The sequence below is a fragment of the Motacilla alba genome, chromosome 9 (genome assembly GCF_015832195.1).
Source record: "Motacilla alba alba isolate MOTALB_02 chromosome 9, Motacilla_alba_V1.0_pri, whole genome shotgun sequence".
Taxonomy (NCBI): Eukaryota; Metazoa; Chordata; class Aves; order Passeriformes; family Motacillidae; genus Motacilla; species Motacilla alba.
In genome coordinates, this window is record NC_052024.1 from 16,380,892 (window position 1) to 16,398,233 (window position 17,342).

General features: G+C 41.5%; 1 protein-coding gene across 3 annotated transcripts in view; it reads left to right on the forward strand.

Annotated features, from left to right (window-relative positions):
• Nucleotides 1-17,342, forward strand: part of DIS3L2 (DIS3 like 3'-5' exoribonuclease 2) — a 181,956-nt gene that overhangs the window by 19,256 nt on the left and 145,358 nt on the right. For all 3 annotated transcript variants that reach the window (XM_038145249.1, XM_038145248.1, XM_038145250.1), the window contains exons 5-6: nt 4,855-4,908; nt 9,021-9,122. In XM_038145249.1, coding sequence (XP_038001177.1) covers nt 4,855-4,908; nt 9,021-9,122 — 156 coding nt within the window. The remainder of the gene's footprint in view (nt 1-4,854; nt 4,909-9,020; nt 9,123-17,342) is intronic.

Here is a 17,342-nt window from a genome sequence, read left to right on the forward strand (position 1 = left end):
TGTGTCAGTGTAAGCAAGACCAAATGCCCTTAGCAAGATACCTCTTGCTGAAATTTCTCACAAAAATGTTTGTGCTTCTTTTTGGAGCAGCAAAACAGCAGCCATCAGTAGGCAGCAGCAATTCTTTTCTGAAGAATGTGGGGGTGGACCTGCTGTCCTATCTGCTGGATAGAGAAGATTTACGTGGAGGTTGGCAGGGCTGAGATGGAGGAGAAGAGAGTGTCCTTGCACCGTGTTGATAGTAGTCCTCAACATGGTGTCATGTTCTTCAGGACACACCTGGCATCCCAGTGAGATCAGACCGGCTGGAGAAAAAAGTCAGGTGGAAGTCAATGAAGGCATGACATCCACACTGAGGCTTTGTTTACCCAAACACACACAGGTCCATTGCCATTTAATTAGTGTTGTAGTACTGGTGAGGTTGTGATACTTACTTTCATCAGTACACTGGAGTCTCAAATGACATCACCTCAATTTTTGTCTGATTTTTTGTTACAATTTTATAGTAATTCTTGTATATCATTATAATGGCATAATCTCTGGAGGTGTGATGAGGATTTTACATGAAAGACTGGTCTACAGGATGGAATCAGGCAATTTCATGCACTTTTAGCTTTGAGAGAAATCATATCCCTGCTGATGATCAGCATGGTCCAATGGACTACTTGGACCTTAGGCCAGTGCATTTTTAAAGACCATCACAGATGTCTGCAATGGGAAGCAAATGGTGAGAGCGGAAGAGGGAGCCTTAGGCTGTGACTTCTCTCCTGGCTGTGCTGGCATATGGCATCAACTAAAGCTTCTGCCTTACCTTCAGGAGTGCTTTTGGCACCATTTTTGGTAACACAGCCTGATAGTGTTAAGTGCAGTGTGTGTAGACTGCCTATGAGGTCAAGTGCAGCTGCAGATGAGGCACGTCAGGCTGTGACTACTACCTGAGAATCCCATTGAAATGCTGAGTCCCCACGGACCTGTGATTGCATGATCCCTGGCAAAAGAATCCCTAATTCTTGTAAATGTGTAGTGTCTGCTCCAGGTCGTGTGCTGGTAACTGGAAGAGTCATATGTGCTTTCTTAGGCTCTGTCTGTTTTCCTTTCATCCAGTTCCACATCTCAGGGAAACAATGGAGAGTGTAGAAGCTGGATTTAATAATTCAGAGCTGAGTGTTAGATCATGGGCATTCCAGCTCAGTATTTCTCATCTTCAGTTCATTCATCCTTATGATTTCATCAAGACCATTCATCACTGCAGCCTCAACCAGGATAGGTGAGATCCTGAGAGCAACTTTAGTGAATGGATGAATATTCAGTGGTTTTTGCTACAATGGCAAGAGACAGAATGAACACGTCTCTGTTGTGTTAATCCCCAGAAGCAGGGCATTGTTCTGGCATGGTAACCTGCAAAAAGGCTCCACAGGAGCCTGTGGAAGGGGAGGACAAACCTATTGGTCTGAATCTGATGGTGCTGAGGAAACTGGAGTGCTCCCAGACAGCATGACTCTCTGAACATGGGCTGTCTCCTGGAGCATCCTGGAAATATTTGTTTGAGAATTTAAGAGCTCTGTTAGGGAGAAAAGAGCCTACCATAACACTGAGATTCTTGGACCTTGGCAAGGCAGCTGTGCAATGAAGTGTTCCTGAAAGTCCAACCCACAGAAACTCCTGACAGACCTGGAGATTGCTCAGATGACACAAGTGCCACGATTAGGCAGCCCTAGATCAGGAAGAGTGAAAGGTTATCTTTATGGATGCTGACGTCTGTCAGTAATATTGATCTTAATGGCTTCTGGTGCTGTATGTGACATAAGTCATGCTTTGATAAGTAGCAGAAGTGTGACCTGCAGATTCCTGGATTCATTTCGTCATGCGACGTGTCCGGAAGCGTCCTTCTGCAAGAAAAGGGATCTGAGCTCAGGCGCTTATGAGTGCACAGAATTCCCACTTCCCTGCCCTTCAAAGTGCAGGGAGCAAACCCCAGGCGTGTCAGGTTGGTTGGAATCACACGGCATAGCCTGAAGGCAAACAAGATTGAACAACTCCGGCATCCTTCCGTGAGCGCACACTGATGGTTATACACAACAGATGAAATCAGGCTGTGTCTGAAAGAGCATTGACCCAAAGGACTCTCATCATCCTCTGAAGCATCAGCCAGAAACTCATGTCTGCTCCACGCCTCCAGTGTCTCCCAGACCCTCCCTGCAGGGCTGCTGGGGTCAGGTGGAGCGAACAGAGATGCAGAGCCTGCTTTGCTGTTAAAAGGGTGTTTTTCCTTGGAAAGCTGATCTTTTGTGGATGTGAAAGCTGGGGTTTCCCTGGTTTTCATGGATTATTTTTTCGAAGGAAGCCTTGGTGGCAATCACTTGTGAACCCTGACCTTTTTTTGGTGTTTTGTACATACAAACAAACCTAGGCATCTGTGTTACAATAGTTGTTATAAACTGCTTGGTTTGGGATGCTTGAAGTTTAGTCTGAGTACTGCCTGCCCTGCTTTTAGCAAAGCAGCTTGAGAAATCGTGACCCTTTTGTGTCTCACTGGGAAAGTTCAATAAGGTTAGAAACTTTATTGGCAAGAGCCTGTGAAGCTGCCTTGAATCATCAGAAAATGTTTTAGAAACCTTCCTGCAGACCTTGTTCTTCCCTTTCATAACAAAAGCCCTAATGGCAGAAAAACACTGATAAATATAGCAGCTATTATTTGCAAGCTATTGTAAAATAATACAACATTAGTGTGACATCATGAGACTCTGCAGCCAGATCCTCACCCCCTAATACACATATGAGAACAGTTGTTCATTGCAGATGGGGAGAGTGACTGGTTCCAGATATGATATCACAGCGTGAAATGTACAACATTGTAAATAGGATTTTCATGGGCACAGATAATAGGGCCCATCTGCTTTCTAAGATAAATTTTGTGAGTTTCTTGCTTAAAGGAAGAGCTGAAGTTTTTTAATATTACTTGACGTAAGAATTCTAATGCTGATCATAATTAGGTAGTGCATATAAAATGCAGATAAACAGGCTGCACAATAAATGTGGTAACACCGTGCTCCTCTGTGTGCTTGCTGAAGCTGGGCATCCATGGTCACATTGCTGCTCTGGTGCCTTCTGGGCCATGGGCACAAACCCTGATTTTTCATGTGCATGATTGGCATTTACACCTGACTGACTGACAACTGTCCCACACTATTCAAGGGGACTGTGCAGAGGAAAACAGGACATCCCCTCATCTGCTTAGTGCTGGTAGGTAGAGGCACATATGGGAATTGACTCATTCTCTAACAGAGCAGCAATCCCTTTCCATTTTTTCCTTTCCCTCTGTAGCAGCTTCTGATGACTGATTCTGGGAAATAAGTGGAGGGCAACCATTGAGAGTTTTCCATCAATGGGTACCAGTGCTAATAGAAACTGATGACAGCAAGTCAGCTCTCACTTTGCTTAAGCATAAAATACCCCAGGGTTTCTCTCAGTGGGTCATCTTTGTTTTCATGCTGTTGTCCTGGGTTATGCCTGCCATGGGGGCGAGTGTCCTTGTTAGTACAAGTTATGTGAGACCTTAGATATTGCAGCAAAGTACTCAAATAGTATCTAAAGAGTATGGAATACATGCTGCTGGTAATCTGGTATTCTGTATTTGCTGGTAAACTTTAGCAAGTAAGTGCAATGGAAAATCTTCGTAAATCTGTGAATTCTTCAAGGCAGCAAAACTTTCACATGTAATCAGCTCAATTTCCTTATTGTCTGAGTGTTTCCCAGAATACATAAAAAATTATTTGCTGCAGTAAAGTTTTAAAGAAGCAATTCCTGTGAGATGCTCCTATGATTGCTTAACACAGAAGTGCAAACAGATGGAATCTGTTCATATAATAAATTGGCTAACATTTCTTCAAATACACAAGTGGAGAAATTTCTAAAGTTTCTTCCCAGAGCAGAAGCCTGTTGGAAGGCAGATGATACCTAAGTTGTATTCCCATAAGATTAAAATGCTGTCAGTTTGAACTGCAGTCACCTGAATCCCAATTTCCAGGATACTTCTGGGATGCAAATGTGTAACCTATAAGGCTTTGGTTGGCTCTGCCTTTCTCTTGGATGGACATGAGTGCAAGCAGCAGAACTGGTTGGTTTACTTTGGAAGGTTGATACGAATTTGTTGCAGGTGACTTGGTCTTTAAGTTGGCAGATAACAAAGCAGAAATAGATAGACCATGGAATTTTCAAATGTATTTAAGATAGTTTGCCTTTAAGTATGTTTAAACAGAATTTAATCCTGTAGACTTTAAATGTTTATTTTTGGAAAATCCTTTAAATTCTTTTTTGGAAATGTACTTTATTATCACAGTTACTGCTGCTGTGTGTTTGCAGGAACAGCCTAAGCAGCCAGAGCCCCATAAGAATGATACCTGCTGCCATGCAAGCTCAGCTTTTCTTTTCCTCTTTCCTTGCATCCTCCAAAATAAGCAAACCCAACATTCTCCTTTTCCAAAACAGAGCAAGCCAAATTGTTTCTATTATCCAGTTGTTAACGAAGCTGGTGGATGCTCAGCAGAAAATGTGTGAAAGGAACAGGAGAGCTTGGATCCTCAGTTCACCCAGTAGCAGCAACAACTAATGATTCAACATCTCTTTGATGACAGACTGCAGTAGATCAGCTTAAGCCTATCATGAAACTGCCTTTTGGCTTGAAATTGCCTGGATGCTAAGTTGTCAAGACTTGAAATGTATAATGGAAATTTAGATGTATCTCTTATGTTTCACTGTAGATATATTACCCACAGTTCTCTAATTTAACTGGTGTTAAATAAAATTAATAAGATTCAGGCATAATCTTTCTCCTTCTTTCCTTTTTTTTTTAAGGGACCCTTGAGAATAAATCCTAAGAAGTACCATGAAGCCTTCATTCCATCTCCAGTAAGTGTAATTTTATAATGCTTTGAAGTTCATAAGTAAAGGTGCATTAAGATAGGAGTTATGCTGTGCACAGAAGGTCACTCAGAGGTGAATGAGTTGGAATAAATGAACACAATCAGGATTTTCTTTTATATCAAATATTCCCAACCAAATCCCCCTTTCTCATACCTCTAAGAAACGCTTTGCTTGTGCTGAAGTTGGGGATACTGCAGGGTCCCACAGAGGCCAGCTGAAGTCAGGTTTGAGGACCACCAGATAGCGTAATCAGAAACCCTTGGTTTATGGCTGCAGAGGTTTTATAGATTTTCCACTGATTTAAGTTAATCTTCCCTAAACAAATATGCTCTCCATTTTCGATCTGCTGCATGAGCTAATTTGAAAAGTCATTCCAGAAATAATACGCGTGATTCCTTTTCATGTGCCCGCTTTGGCACGGGCTGTATCTTGGTTGGCTTGGGATGTACTTCTGCCACATGGGACTGCCTTGCACCTCTTCTCTCTTCTTTCCTTATTCTGACAGAAAAGAAGGACTCTTGCAATTTCAGGGCCTTCCAGTCAGGAAGGTGACCTCACAGCTGGCACAGCCAAAGCTTTTTATCTGGAACTGACTTGGTCAAAGTGTGGCTGCTAATGAGAGAGTTTTATATTGAAATGTTTTGCTGGTGTGGGGATGGGAAGGCAGAGCCTGCCCTGAGACAGTGAAACACTGATTATGTTGTTCTCCCTGCTACTGACAGTGCTATTGTTTTGGGGCTTGGGAAAGCCTTGAAATTCGTGGTGGTTTTTAGTTTATGTTGTTGATTTGGGGCAATGTTTTGGAGCTTTGTTAGGGAAGGTTGGCATTACAGGGATGTGAAAAGGTTGGGGCTGCACAGAATACACTAGCATTAACTAAAGGAAGGAGTACAGAGCAGCTCTCTGGCACATCAGGAGGAAAGTGTGTAAGTGAAAGGAACTTTGATCCTTCCTCTTCCAGGTGTCCTTGTAGGTGTGGTAAGTGTAAGCTGTTAAATATATTCTCTGAATTTACAAAATGCAAGGTTAAAAGAGAAGTTTAGCTGCTCTCATGAGTTATTTGGATGTGAGGCTTTACCCCTAATCGCCCTTTTGGTGCCCAGCTGTTGCCTTGTGCCTGTTCTGTGTGCAGGAATGCATACATTAAGGAGGGCTAACAGAGGTGGTTATCTCAACTATCTTTCTACCTTTCTGCCCTTTGTGGAGATGAATACCAGAACCAGCAGAATCAACACCTGGATGATGATGACTGGGTTATGTAGACACAGTCTTTTAAGACAGATGCTTTGGGAAGCTTATCTTTTGTATAACATGATTTACCATAATGGAGGGGTTGCAGCCTTGGTGTTCTGCAGCACTTCCCATCATTGCCAGATGCTGCAAGAGCTGCAGCTGTGAAAAATCACCCTTTCTTTTCTGCTGTTGAGGAGGGCACTATACCCCTTTCACTTCAGCTATGGCTTGGCCATGGCTTCACGGAGTTCAATGCAACAGCTGTTCACCTTCTGACACCAGAAGTCCCTGCATGTTTCTTGCTGCACATGTGCTCTGTCTGCTTGTCTCATTGTTGCATGAAGAGCTGAGGGGAAGGCCCAGGGCTTTTTTCTTGAAGCTACCCAGAGAACCCCAAGAATTGAAATCTCTGCCTTGCATCTCGTGTGTTCCCTGTGCAGGGTGGTGTGGTTTGAGGTGTCAGTGTGAAGGGTGGTGCTGCTGAGCATGAATGACAGTGACTGGAGCTGTGCTGTGCTTGTGGGAGACACTTCCAGAGCAGATGGAAGTACTGCAGATCTCTTGTCAGAGTAGGATAGGGAGCACTGCTGGAGATATTTGCCGAGAAAAAGCACTGTGCTCCCTGGTGGGGGCTGGGGAAGTCTTGAGGCCATTGTGGCTGTTACAGTAGATGCACCCCAGGGACAGCTGAGACTTTGCAAGTGATTGTGTTCTGTTGTCATTCAGTGCCATTTTAATTGCATTAGTAATCTGAAGTGTCAGCTGTGCAGAGGAAAAAGTGCACGAATTTTCTTGGAAGTGCGTAAGTTCACCCAACAGTTGAGAGCCTGGAGCTCAAGATATAGAGATATTTCTTTTTGGAGGGAAAGTCCAAACTGATGGCAATTTTCTGATTACAGCTTTGTTGCAGATGTTGAAATTAACTGCTCTAAAATAGGTGTGCATACACATATCTAGATTTGTGTATATGTATATATATAGGTACTGTTTGGAAAGAGAGTGTGTGGGTGCAATTAAAGACAAGACTCTTGCAGAGTGTGGAGATGAAGCTTTAATCAGATGATGTGATAGATTAGGCACCTTTACAGGGAGTGGAAGAAAATGTCTTGTATTTTCATGGACACAGGAGAAGAGGAAAAAAAGTCTAGAGCAAATTATTGTGAGTGCCAGCCTGTGTCCTGCAGCACAGAGCAGCTACAGGTACAGACCAAAAAAAAAAAACCCTAACCCAAACCAGGAATTTGCCTTAGAAAGTGACTTTGAACATTTCATTTTTATGTATATGATGGATTTAGGTAAAGAGTTGGAGCTGAAGCGAAAGGGTGGGGAGAATAAGGAATAAGGCCATGTGTAAAAAATCTGGCTTTTTGAAGAGAACGGTTTCCAATTTGAATTATGTTGGTCCAAGAGGCTTTGCAATTTTTCTGCATCTTGTCATGGGAGGCAGCTTTCACACAGCTGTTGAGCTGCTGCTGCTGCTTTTCTTTCTAAGAGTAATTTGGTCTCTTGGAGGACGGCCGTAGTTTCACATCATGGCAGGGTTCTTCCTTTTATTGTTTTGGTATCAAAGCAGAGTAAGATACTTATGTGATATTTGGGCTTAATGTTTTCAGGTTATAAAAGAAGTTTTTCTTGGACACTGAGCATGCTGGTAGTTCTGATTGGATTTATTCATGCATATGAAACTCAGGAGTGTCTGAGAAACAGCTGAAGTTGCGATTAAGACTTTAAGTCTTGTGAGACAGTTTTTTTCCTTTGAAAGACAATGAAGTACTAATCTGAAGAAGCTCAACCTCCTTTTTTGTATCTCAAAACCATGCAAAGATAACTCTCTTCAGAAAAACTGTTTAAACTGGTTATTTTGATACTAAGTGCTCACATTGTTTGACATGTTCATTGCACTGTAAACAGACACATGGGATTTTTTGTATCCTGAATTATGGGAAAGCAGGAATGAAAGCAGCAAGAGCACGGTCAATAATTATCAAAAAAAAAAATCCCAACAAAACTGGCAATCCTTTAAAAACTAAAATCTTTGTGTTGGCATCTTCAGGAAACTTTGTTCATGCCATGAAGAAAATCTCCCAAACTAAATCTAGAGTAACCAAATGCCAAACATGTCTGGGGTGGATGATCATGGTGCGTGCAATTAGTAGAGGCTCTTGTGCAAGGATGCTAGCCCAGAATATTCAGAGAAGGTGTCCTGACATGTCTGTTACAGTAAAAGATCTCCTGGCTTGCAGTTGGCATCTGTGGTTGTCGTTATTTGGGATACCTTCTAACATAAATTGTGCCAAATGCAGAATATATGGTGTTAACTCATTTGAAAAAGAAGAGATTGCATCCCTCACCACAATCCAGACCACCTTCACAGAGTGCCCTGATCCAGGAGCTGCATGTCCCTGCTTTCCCAGCTCACCAGGAGAGCAGCAGGAGCTCTGCGTGGAGCACTTTGCAGAGACTGCCTTGTAAACAGTTCTGAACACTTGTCTGTTCTGAGCACTGGCTTTGAATGTTAGAGGTGGGAAATTAATGTGTCAAGAGCTGTGGCAGCAGAAAACTCTCTACCTGTTCCCAAGAGTAACTGTAGAGGAACTGAGACAGCACATCTTGAGGGTTTGGCTTTGTCTTGTGTAAATAGTGTGGAACTACTGTGCTGGCACATCCATACAAAGGTGCTCACTTGCTAAAAGATCCTGCATGCTAAAGGGCATGTGGTGAACCCATTTTGTTCCTGTGCACAACTGAAGGATGTTTGCCTCACCAGGGTGTGTGACTTTCTTGATGGCAGTGTTTTAAACCTCATAACAGCCATGATTTAATATGTTTTGGTCTGGCACTTACTTTTCCTCCTCTTTGACTAGGATGGGAGCCGCGATATCTTTATTGACGGAGTGGTTGCTCGCAACAGAGCCCTGAACGGTGACATCGTGGTGGTGAAGCTGCTTCCCAGAGATCAGTGGAAGGTCAGTTCAGTACATTTTTGCTGTCATTTGAGAGAAAGAGTTTATTACAATTTTCTTGACTGAACTTGTAAGGCCTGAGACAGAAAACAGAAAATTTCCTACAAATCACATTAGCTAAATTGAGTTCATGCTGCTGTTGATTATAACATTGCAATGTTTGGAAGAAGTGATACCTGAGGCGTTGACACCTCATTCTTTGCATGGAATGGCCTTCATTATCACTGTATGGGGAAGTCTGATGGAGTTGGTTTCAAGCACAGTTGTCAGAGGTGGCTTTTGGTATGTGCTGTTTGGCTGTCTTCATGCTGTGGTGTTTTGGATAGCACTGTGTAGGTGTTTGCAATTGCTCATGTATTTGACAAGTGTTGTTCACAAAGCTTTAGTTATGATTAACTCTCTCTAATTTTTGGGTCCTCAGTCCATGAAAAGCTTATCTTGTCACAGCTCCAGATTTTGTGGTAATACCCTTCTTAACATGAATGAAGCATGTGTGAAATGACTGGAGCAATACAAATATGGGACAATTGCTTTCATTTTCATGTCTGAGGATTTCAGTAAGATCACTGTCTGGGTTTTTTTTATTTTTTCCCCCACTGATTAAACTTCATTCCCTAATCAAACTTTGTCCTTTCAAATATCTGGATAATTTTATCTTGTTTGCAGGTTCATTTTTTAACACTACTATGCAAGGACAGTTTTTACTCCTTTTCTCTAGTTGCTGGGAGGTGAAGCTACCATTAGCAATTTTAACATGGCTTTTTACATGTAAACATGACAGAATCACCACAAATTCTTTTCCAAACATGGTTTTTGAACTCTTCTTAAGAGTTTAAAGACTGTCGTGAAGATGTTTCCAGCAGAATGGGGGCTGGTCTGAGCTAGTTTGGCCTGGTGCTTTTATTCAGTCTAGCTACTTTCTCTGCCTGTCTTTGTTTGAAGCTGTGTGATTTTAGACTTGCAAATGCAAGACTTCTTGCCAAGTCTGGTCATTTGCTGAATCTTCTACCTGTTATTGTTAAATCTAATAACAATTGAAATGATGGTTTGAGACATATTAGAATTTGTCTCTTCCTTTTAAGTATGCATAAAATGAGTGAATGACCTGAGTATTTATTGACACACGTAAGTACAAAACTAAACCTAATACAAAAGGCAATCATAAGTGGGTTCTAAGGTATTACAGGTATATCCATGTACAAATAAAACAAAGAGCTCTGCTGCTATCTTGGTAATCTCTGAGAACCAGTTTTGAGGGTCAAACAAAATTTCTTCAATAGCTATTCAAGACTTCAAGTCAGAGTTCACCAAAACTATGTTGATAACTATGTGTTTTAGTCACCAATTCCATATAGGTAAGTTATCTTTTGTATTGAACCATTTCATATAGATGGAAAAATGGAATAGTTTGGATGCTTGGATCCTTTGCCAGGACCTGCCAGCACAAAGGCTTCTTCATAGGCTTGATAGAGATTGCCTGAGCTGGAAGCTTTGTCTGCAGTTTTCCATTTATATCCATTTCTAAACAAAGATAATGCCTCTCCCTCTCTCTTCTATTCTTATACCTTCATATGTTCAACAGTAGTGATCTTTTATGAATACAAGAGGAAGCATTCAGAATGTTTTCCCTGTTCTGGCAAAATGCGTGAATAAATAGAACTGTTAGAGAAGTGGTATCTGACTGCAAGGAAGCTATTCAAAAGACTTGAGTGTTTTGTAATATGATTATGATTCCTCTGTGGTGAATTTACCCTTGCCAAATGAAGTAGCTGGAACATGCCAGTCATGTTTTTCAGCCACACAGGTGCTGCCCTGTGTAGTCTCATTTTTTGTTTCTTGCCATCAACAACTCAATCAGCGATGACATCCCTTTTCCCCTGCTCCCCAAATCTCTTGCTATGTACTCATGTTTGTATTAGTTCTTTGGGAAAGATGCCATTAAATTGCACTGAAAGATACTGCCTTCTGCCAAGTAATTCATACTGATTAATGATAAACTGTCACAACCTATTTTAGGTTTTTCCATTTGTTTAGTCTCATGCTGCTGCAAAGCTGCCACTTAGGTGTATTGAGGGTTTTCTCCTTCCCGTTGGGCCTTTGGAACAAGCTGAAGAGCTTCAGTTGTTTCTTTGAAAAATGTAAATTAGATATGTGGTACAACTGATGCTCTCAGAGGAGGCTTTACAGGCTCTGTACATATTGGTTTCTTAGGATTGAGATGTGTGTGCTGATTATTTTTATGGTTCTCTATTCCCAACACATTACCCAGTGCTGCACTGAGAACTCGAGCTGGGCTTTTTGCTGTTGTACCAGTTTCTTGCACAGGATAAGGCTGTTGTTTCAGCAGTGTGTTCAGTCTATGCCTTCAGGGTTTCCAGCACCCTGGATGGCCTCTGGATGCTCTGAGGGAGTGGCTGGTGGAGGTGGTTCCATGGATCTTCTCCTGCAGTCGCAGTGTATTGCTGTGTTCCAGTAAAGGCAGGACTTAGCTGGCACCTCCGTTCAATTTTTATGTGTAAATGGGAGGAAAAGGGAAAACGTGTGACTGGTAACTCTGGATTTTGGACAGAAAAACCTGTGTGTTTGTCTGAATTGCTGAGAGAATTAGAAGCTGCCCTGTCCCTGGTGAGTTGGTCATTGCAGGTGAAGTGCCTGTGATGGAAGAGACACCAACTGGAGAGCAGTTTCTTCATGGACATACTGTGTCCCACTGAGCTACAATTGTGCTACCCTCTACACAGGTATCAATGCCACAGTGAAATGAAGGGGATGGTGAAATACTCTGGATGTGTGGTTATACTTTATGTAATACCTTCTTGAGAGAGACAGCAATATTTTCTCTCTCCAGCCTTCTACTTCTTGGCTCAGTGGTGGGAAATTTATCAGGCTTGAATTTCTCAACATTGTGTCCTTCCCAGCATGTGCATCAATTGTTTGGATGAGCTACCGTGGTCCTCCCTGAGCTTTTTCTGTCTGCTCTTAAAGCTCTGTTTGTTCACGCGTCTGCTGGGAGAGCTGCGCACTGTTCAGCGACGATCAGTTTGTCAGTTCATAATTCTCTGCTTACCATTAGTTCTGATCAGGAGCCAACAATTTCAGTGTGGCATCACAGACTCGAAGGAGAGACTTTTTGTCCCTGAAACTTGTTATCTTGCTCTCCTGAAGGAAGTGCCCATCAGCTTCCTGCCAGGCTTGGGCGGTCTGCGTTGCGGTGACCGCATTTGGAGTCTGCGTTTCAGAAGTTCCTCTCCTATCCTCTTGTGTTACATCTTGGGAATATTGAGGTGCTATGGTAACTTTCAAATATTTAGCTTTTGCAAAGTAAGGTATTTGACTTAGGCTGTTTTTCCAGGTACTTAACCTACTCTTAGCAAATGAAGTCACAGTATCGTTGCAGTTTGCAAAGCTGTCTCCCGACTTCAAGCTGTAGGGTTTCCCTGAGTCTGTGCCTTTATCTTCTGGAAGAACAATAAAAGATAGCCAGTGACAGGATTTGCCTCAGTCCTTGTTAATTACTCTGATAAAGAAGAAAAATGGTGCTTTATTTCTTGACTGATTTTTACTGCTTTAACTTCCACCCCTGGGTCCTTAGTATATTTTAGGGAGTTGTGCTTACATCAATTTCAGAAGCTTCAGTTATACAGTGGTATAATTACTGAAGTCAAAGAATATGTTGATATTATGATTACAGCAATATTTTGTAGGCTCATTAAGGAGGGAAGCAGTGTGTCAGTATAGAGGATAAACCTAACCTGTTTTTCCTTACAGCCTCTTTTTTCTTTTGCCGCCTGCTTAATTGCCAGACAGAATTTGTTTAATTTCAGGTATCTGTTTTGGTTTTTCTTGCAAGATGTAATTTCTTTTGTGGAAGGAAATAGCATAATAAGTCATTTGATATCACTTGGGGCTTGGATTCCTGGCCCAATCCCTGGTGCTTTTAGAGTAGTAGTTTATAACGTGGAATGTTTTTCATGACAACCGTCTCATGTATTGCACGCTACAGCTGAAATTTTAGTCTTAGTCTGAAAATAGTACCCAGACAAGGACTTGGTGCTGCCCAAAACTTACAAAAAAGAATTTTGGGGTCTAACTCCCTATTGCTTGCTACAATGTGCCAGTGAGGTCTCCAGTTTTGCATAAATATACAGTATATGTAGATAAAATAATTCCTGATTAACCTGCAGTTTCTCAGAAATTAGTGCAAATCAGTGCCTCTGTTGTTGTTGTTTTATGAATAATTTCCTTATCAGCTTGCAGTACTTCTTTGCACAATTTGCAGTTCCTTTGATCTTGACAGAAGGTCTCTAAGGCCAAGGATATAGAGCTGTTCCTTATGTACAGTGTGTGTTGCTGGATAATAGGATAATGGGTCCAACATTTTAGTCACAAAGTGTCCAACAGTGATAGAAATAGCAATGCTTCATAGCTCATGGAAGCACATGTTCTGTTCAACACTGAGCTGTCAGATGCGATACAGTGCAGCAGGAGCTCTTCAAGCTGCCTCTTCTGAGCCATACATCACAGATAAATATTTAAACACTTTCTGTACAGAAGACATAAAGTACAATTCACTTTTCCCAGCTGTGACTGCTATTGGCATAATTACAAACAAATGTGAAGAAGGAACAATTTGATTTAAGCAGTCATCACAAATATCACCACGTATAGTTTGAACAAAGCTACGTATCCTGGCAAGTCACTGCCTCCCACTGTTGGTGAAAACCTATGAAGCATTAGCTGTCCAGAGGGGATGCTAGCTTTGGATTTGCCCTGCTGAATAATAATTCATTTCAACCAAATTCTTCTGAGACTCAGTTTCTTCTCAAAATCTTGCAGCTAATGTAAGGATAACAGTAACTCAGGAGGAGATGAGGTTCTTAGAGGGTTATCACAGCAACACTGTTTGAGTCTAACAATCAAGAATGTTGTTTGGAAACATTACATTCATAATAATAAAAAAAAAAGTTCTGGAGAAGTCATTATTGAAATAGTAAGTGTCCTGGCACACTAAAAGCATTCAAGTGTAATTCATGATATTCAGGAGTAAAGTGGGAAGCCTAAGAAGCCAGCTAGGAAGATGTCCAGAAAAGCAGAGCTCTAGCAAATCTGAAAGGTTGATGGATGCTGTAAGGGAGGAAGGGCAGTTGTTTTGGTTTTTTAATTTGTTTTGCTGTAGGCTTTACAGTGAGGGCTGTAAGTTGATGGTCACACACAAGTGTGTGCATATCCCTCCCCACCTTGGCAAAACCCCAAACCACAAATTGGTGGAATCTGGAAAAGCTTCATTACATGCTAACTTTCTAATTGTGCCATTCTTTGGACAGTCACATGTTGTTCCACACTGCTGGGCCTTCACTGTGAGCTGGCATGGCTCTTCCCAGGCTTTGCTGAGCTGCAGACTGACTGGGTAGGGAGTAGCAATGCAGTTGATTGGTAGCAGAAAAGCTGAGAGAATAGGAAGTGCTGCTCACTGAGACATATGTGGCATTGCATTTGCTTTTTCACAGATGTCGTTATCACACTTTGTTAATTGAATATCACTTGAGGTGAATCAACTGACATCTTAACACAGTCAGTTTTAATAGCAAGCACTGGCATGCTCTTTATGGTGTATAATGATATAATTACTGTAATGATCTGGGTTCTGTGAGATTGCCATGACCCAGTGCTGCATTTAGCCCTTGCTCCCCCTGCATGTGGAAAACAAGGAGACAGAAACACCAGCCTTCTGGATGTTGAGAGCAACCTTGCCTTCCTGAGAAGGGCCTTTCCTGCCCCTCTGATGGTAAAGCCAAAATCAGGATCCTGAATAATAAAATCACAAAAAAGGTACAGTACAGAGTTTTTGAAGAGTCTAATATTCTTTTTATCCTTCTGTGCTGAGTAAGAGTGATATTAAAAGGCAAATTGTTTGGTTAGGTAGGAAGACAAACTTATTTTTACTGACTGTCTGCATCCTGTCCTACCAGCGCAGACAGAGTCACATTGCAGCTGTGGTTTGGCTGCACAGGCACAGAATAAGATAAAAACGTTTCTCTTAGGTGAACAATTAAACATTAAATAATCATTCATGACATGTGGTCAGTTGTTATATCCCCAGTGTAATAATAGCAGATGGGGTGAGTTTAGGCTGTGTGAGATACTGCTAAATTTCAGTGTGTGTTGCTCAGTGAGCTTCATCTTGCATTGAGGGGAATGCTCTTGGGGCATCTGATCTTACTTTAGAAGAGGAGTCAAGCCAGCATTTAATACCTGGTGTCTGCTCCTGCTCACTACTTTTTTCTTGGTCACATAAATATAATCTAGTACAGCAAATTGTTTCCTTTAACAACTAACTTTTCTTCAAGTGATTGTTTTAAACTTTGTTCTTCCAAGTCTTCTGTAAATATGCACACATCACAGTAGATTATTCTTAATCCAATCTCTTATATAACCACTATCATTTTGGACTTTTCTTAGTTCTTGGTTCCTGTGGAATTAGTATTTCTTAGAACTGTTTGTTTTTTGCCAGTTTGGAGACTTATTTGGTGATATCACATGAGTATTTGGAGCCTGCACCTTATGAGAGTCAGGATACCTGTTGCTGTGATGGGGTTGGTTTTTAGAAGGTCATGCACATTAAACTCAACTTTTTATAAATGCTTTCTTGAGAGACTGTCCAGATTTTCTGTAGTCTGGGTTTCTTTCTGATCTGCATAATTAGGAATAAATTTAAATCAACTGTACTGATACTAAAAGTTTCATCTGGCCTAAACTTGGTACAGTGAATGTCATACTCTGGTTTTTTTAAGGAGACTATATTCCTAATTTAGTTTGATAGCTGGTGAAATGAAGAGCTCCTACGACACTGAAAACCTGATGATCTTTAAGTCCTGAGGTGATGTGGTTTTGGACTGTATCCCTCAGTTCTGAAGAATAGGAAAACTTCTACATACCTATTTGCATGTTTGCTCTTGTTATTGGCTGTCAGAGAAACAGCAATTGGCTGCAGTATTTACATGTGGTCAAAGCTACTCAGGTTGGCTCATTAACTCTTCTCCCTTGTTTCCTTCACTCATGTTTATTTTTCTTAAGGCCATAAATCAGAGGGACAAGGAATCTAAAATAGAGGTGATTTATGTAAATGAAGAATTGCAGCAGCTGGAGGAGTGACAGGGATTTTTCTACAGCAGGTTCTTGGGGGTAGGATGTGGGATCTCATTTATAACCACGTGGTTCTCAGAGATAAGAAGGATATTTGTCATCAGGGATGGGATGCATTAGATTTGTTGTTGGTAATTTGTAACCATCTAAGATAAAGGTATCTGCAGTCTGATAGGTAGGTTTTGAGTCAGCATGCTGCTCCTTCAGAGATCTGGAACAGTTTTGCCTTCTCGCAGATACTGTTCCTGTGTCTTTCTCCAGATGAGGTGAAGTGCAGCCAGGTTGAGGAGATCTCCTGGCCTCCCACTTTCTCTTGGCCTGGCTTTGTGATGTTACTTGCTTTGAGGGGGATCTCTTCTCCTCAGATTTCTGAAGCTTATGTCCTAACTGCTGTGCACATCACAGGAACTGGGAATGAGTTGTCTTGGTGCACTGTCATGCAGTGGAAGGTGGTCAGTGACTTTAGTGCATCAATAGCAGTTTTCTTAACACTGCTAACACAGGAAGTCTTTCTTGCTTCCTATTTGGTATTATCCTTCAATACACAAATCAATGTCCTGGAACCTGTAGCTGTGACAGTCTCTGTTTCTGCAGCATCTTGAAGAATTGCAACTGATACTTTGAATCAAGTTTCATATTTAAAAAGTGTCACTTAGAATACTGAAAGAGAAATTAAAATTCCTCCTGATTATCTTTTCCTGCAAATTCCTCACAGCTTCAGTAGCTGTGGACATGACATTGTTCCCCAGCATGTGCTTGCTGGTAAGACATCTGGTGTGGGTTTTTGAAGGTCCCAGGTTCTACCTGCATTTTCCAGTTTTTATCCCAGCCTTAACTACCTGGAGGCTCTTTAAAAAGTGTTGGTAATGATCTAAGAAAATACTGCAAGGCAGAGCTGATCTACCAACTTTGCTGAAAAAGCGGTTTCTTTACTTTCTCACTATTTTTATTTCTTTCTCATTGTTGGTTTATTTTTGTTTTCTGTGTTCTGTCATATCAGGCAATATCTGCTTCATGAAAGTAGGTCTGTCTGTGTTGCTTATGAGCTTTTTAGGTTTCCAGTATGCTATTGATTCATCC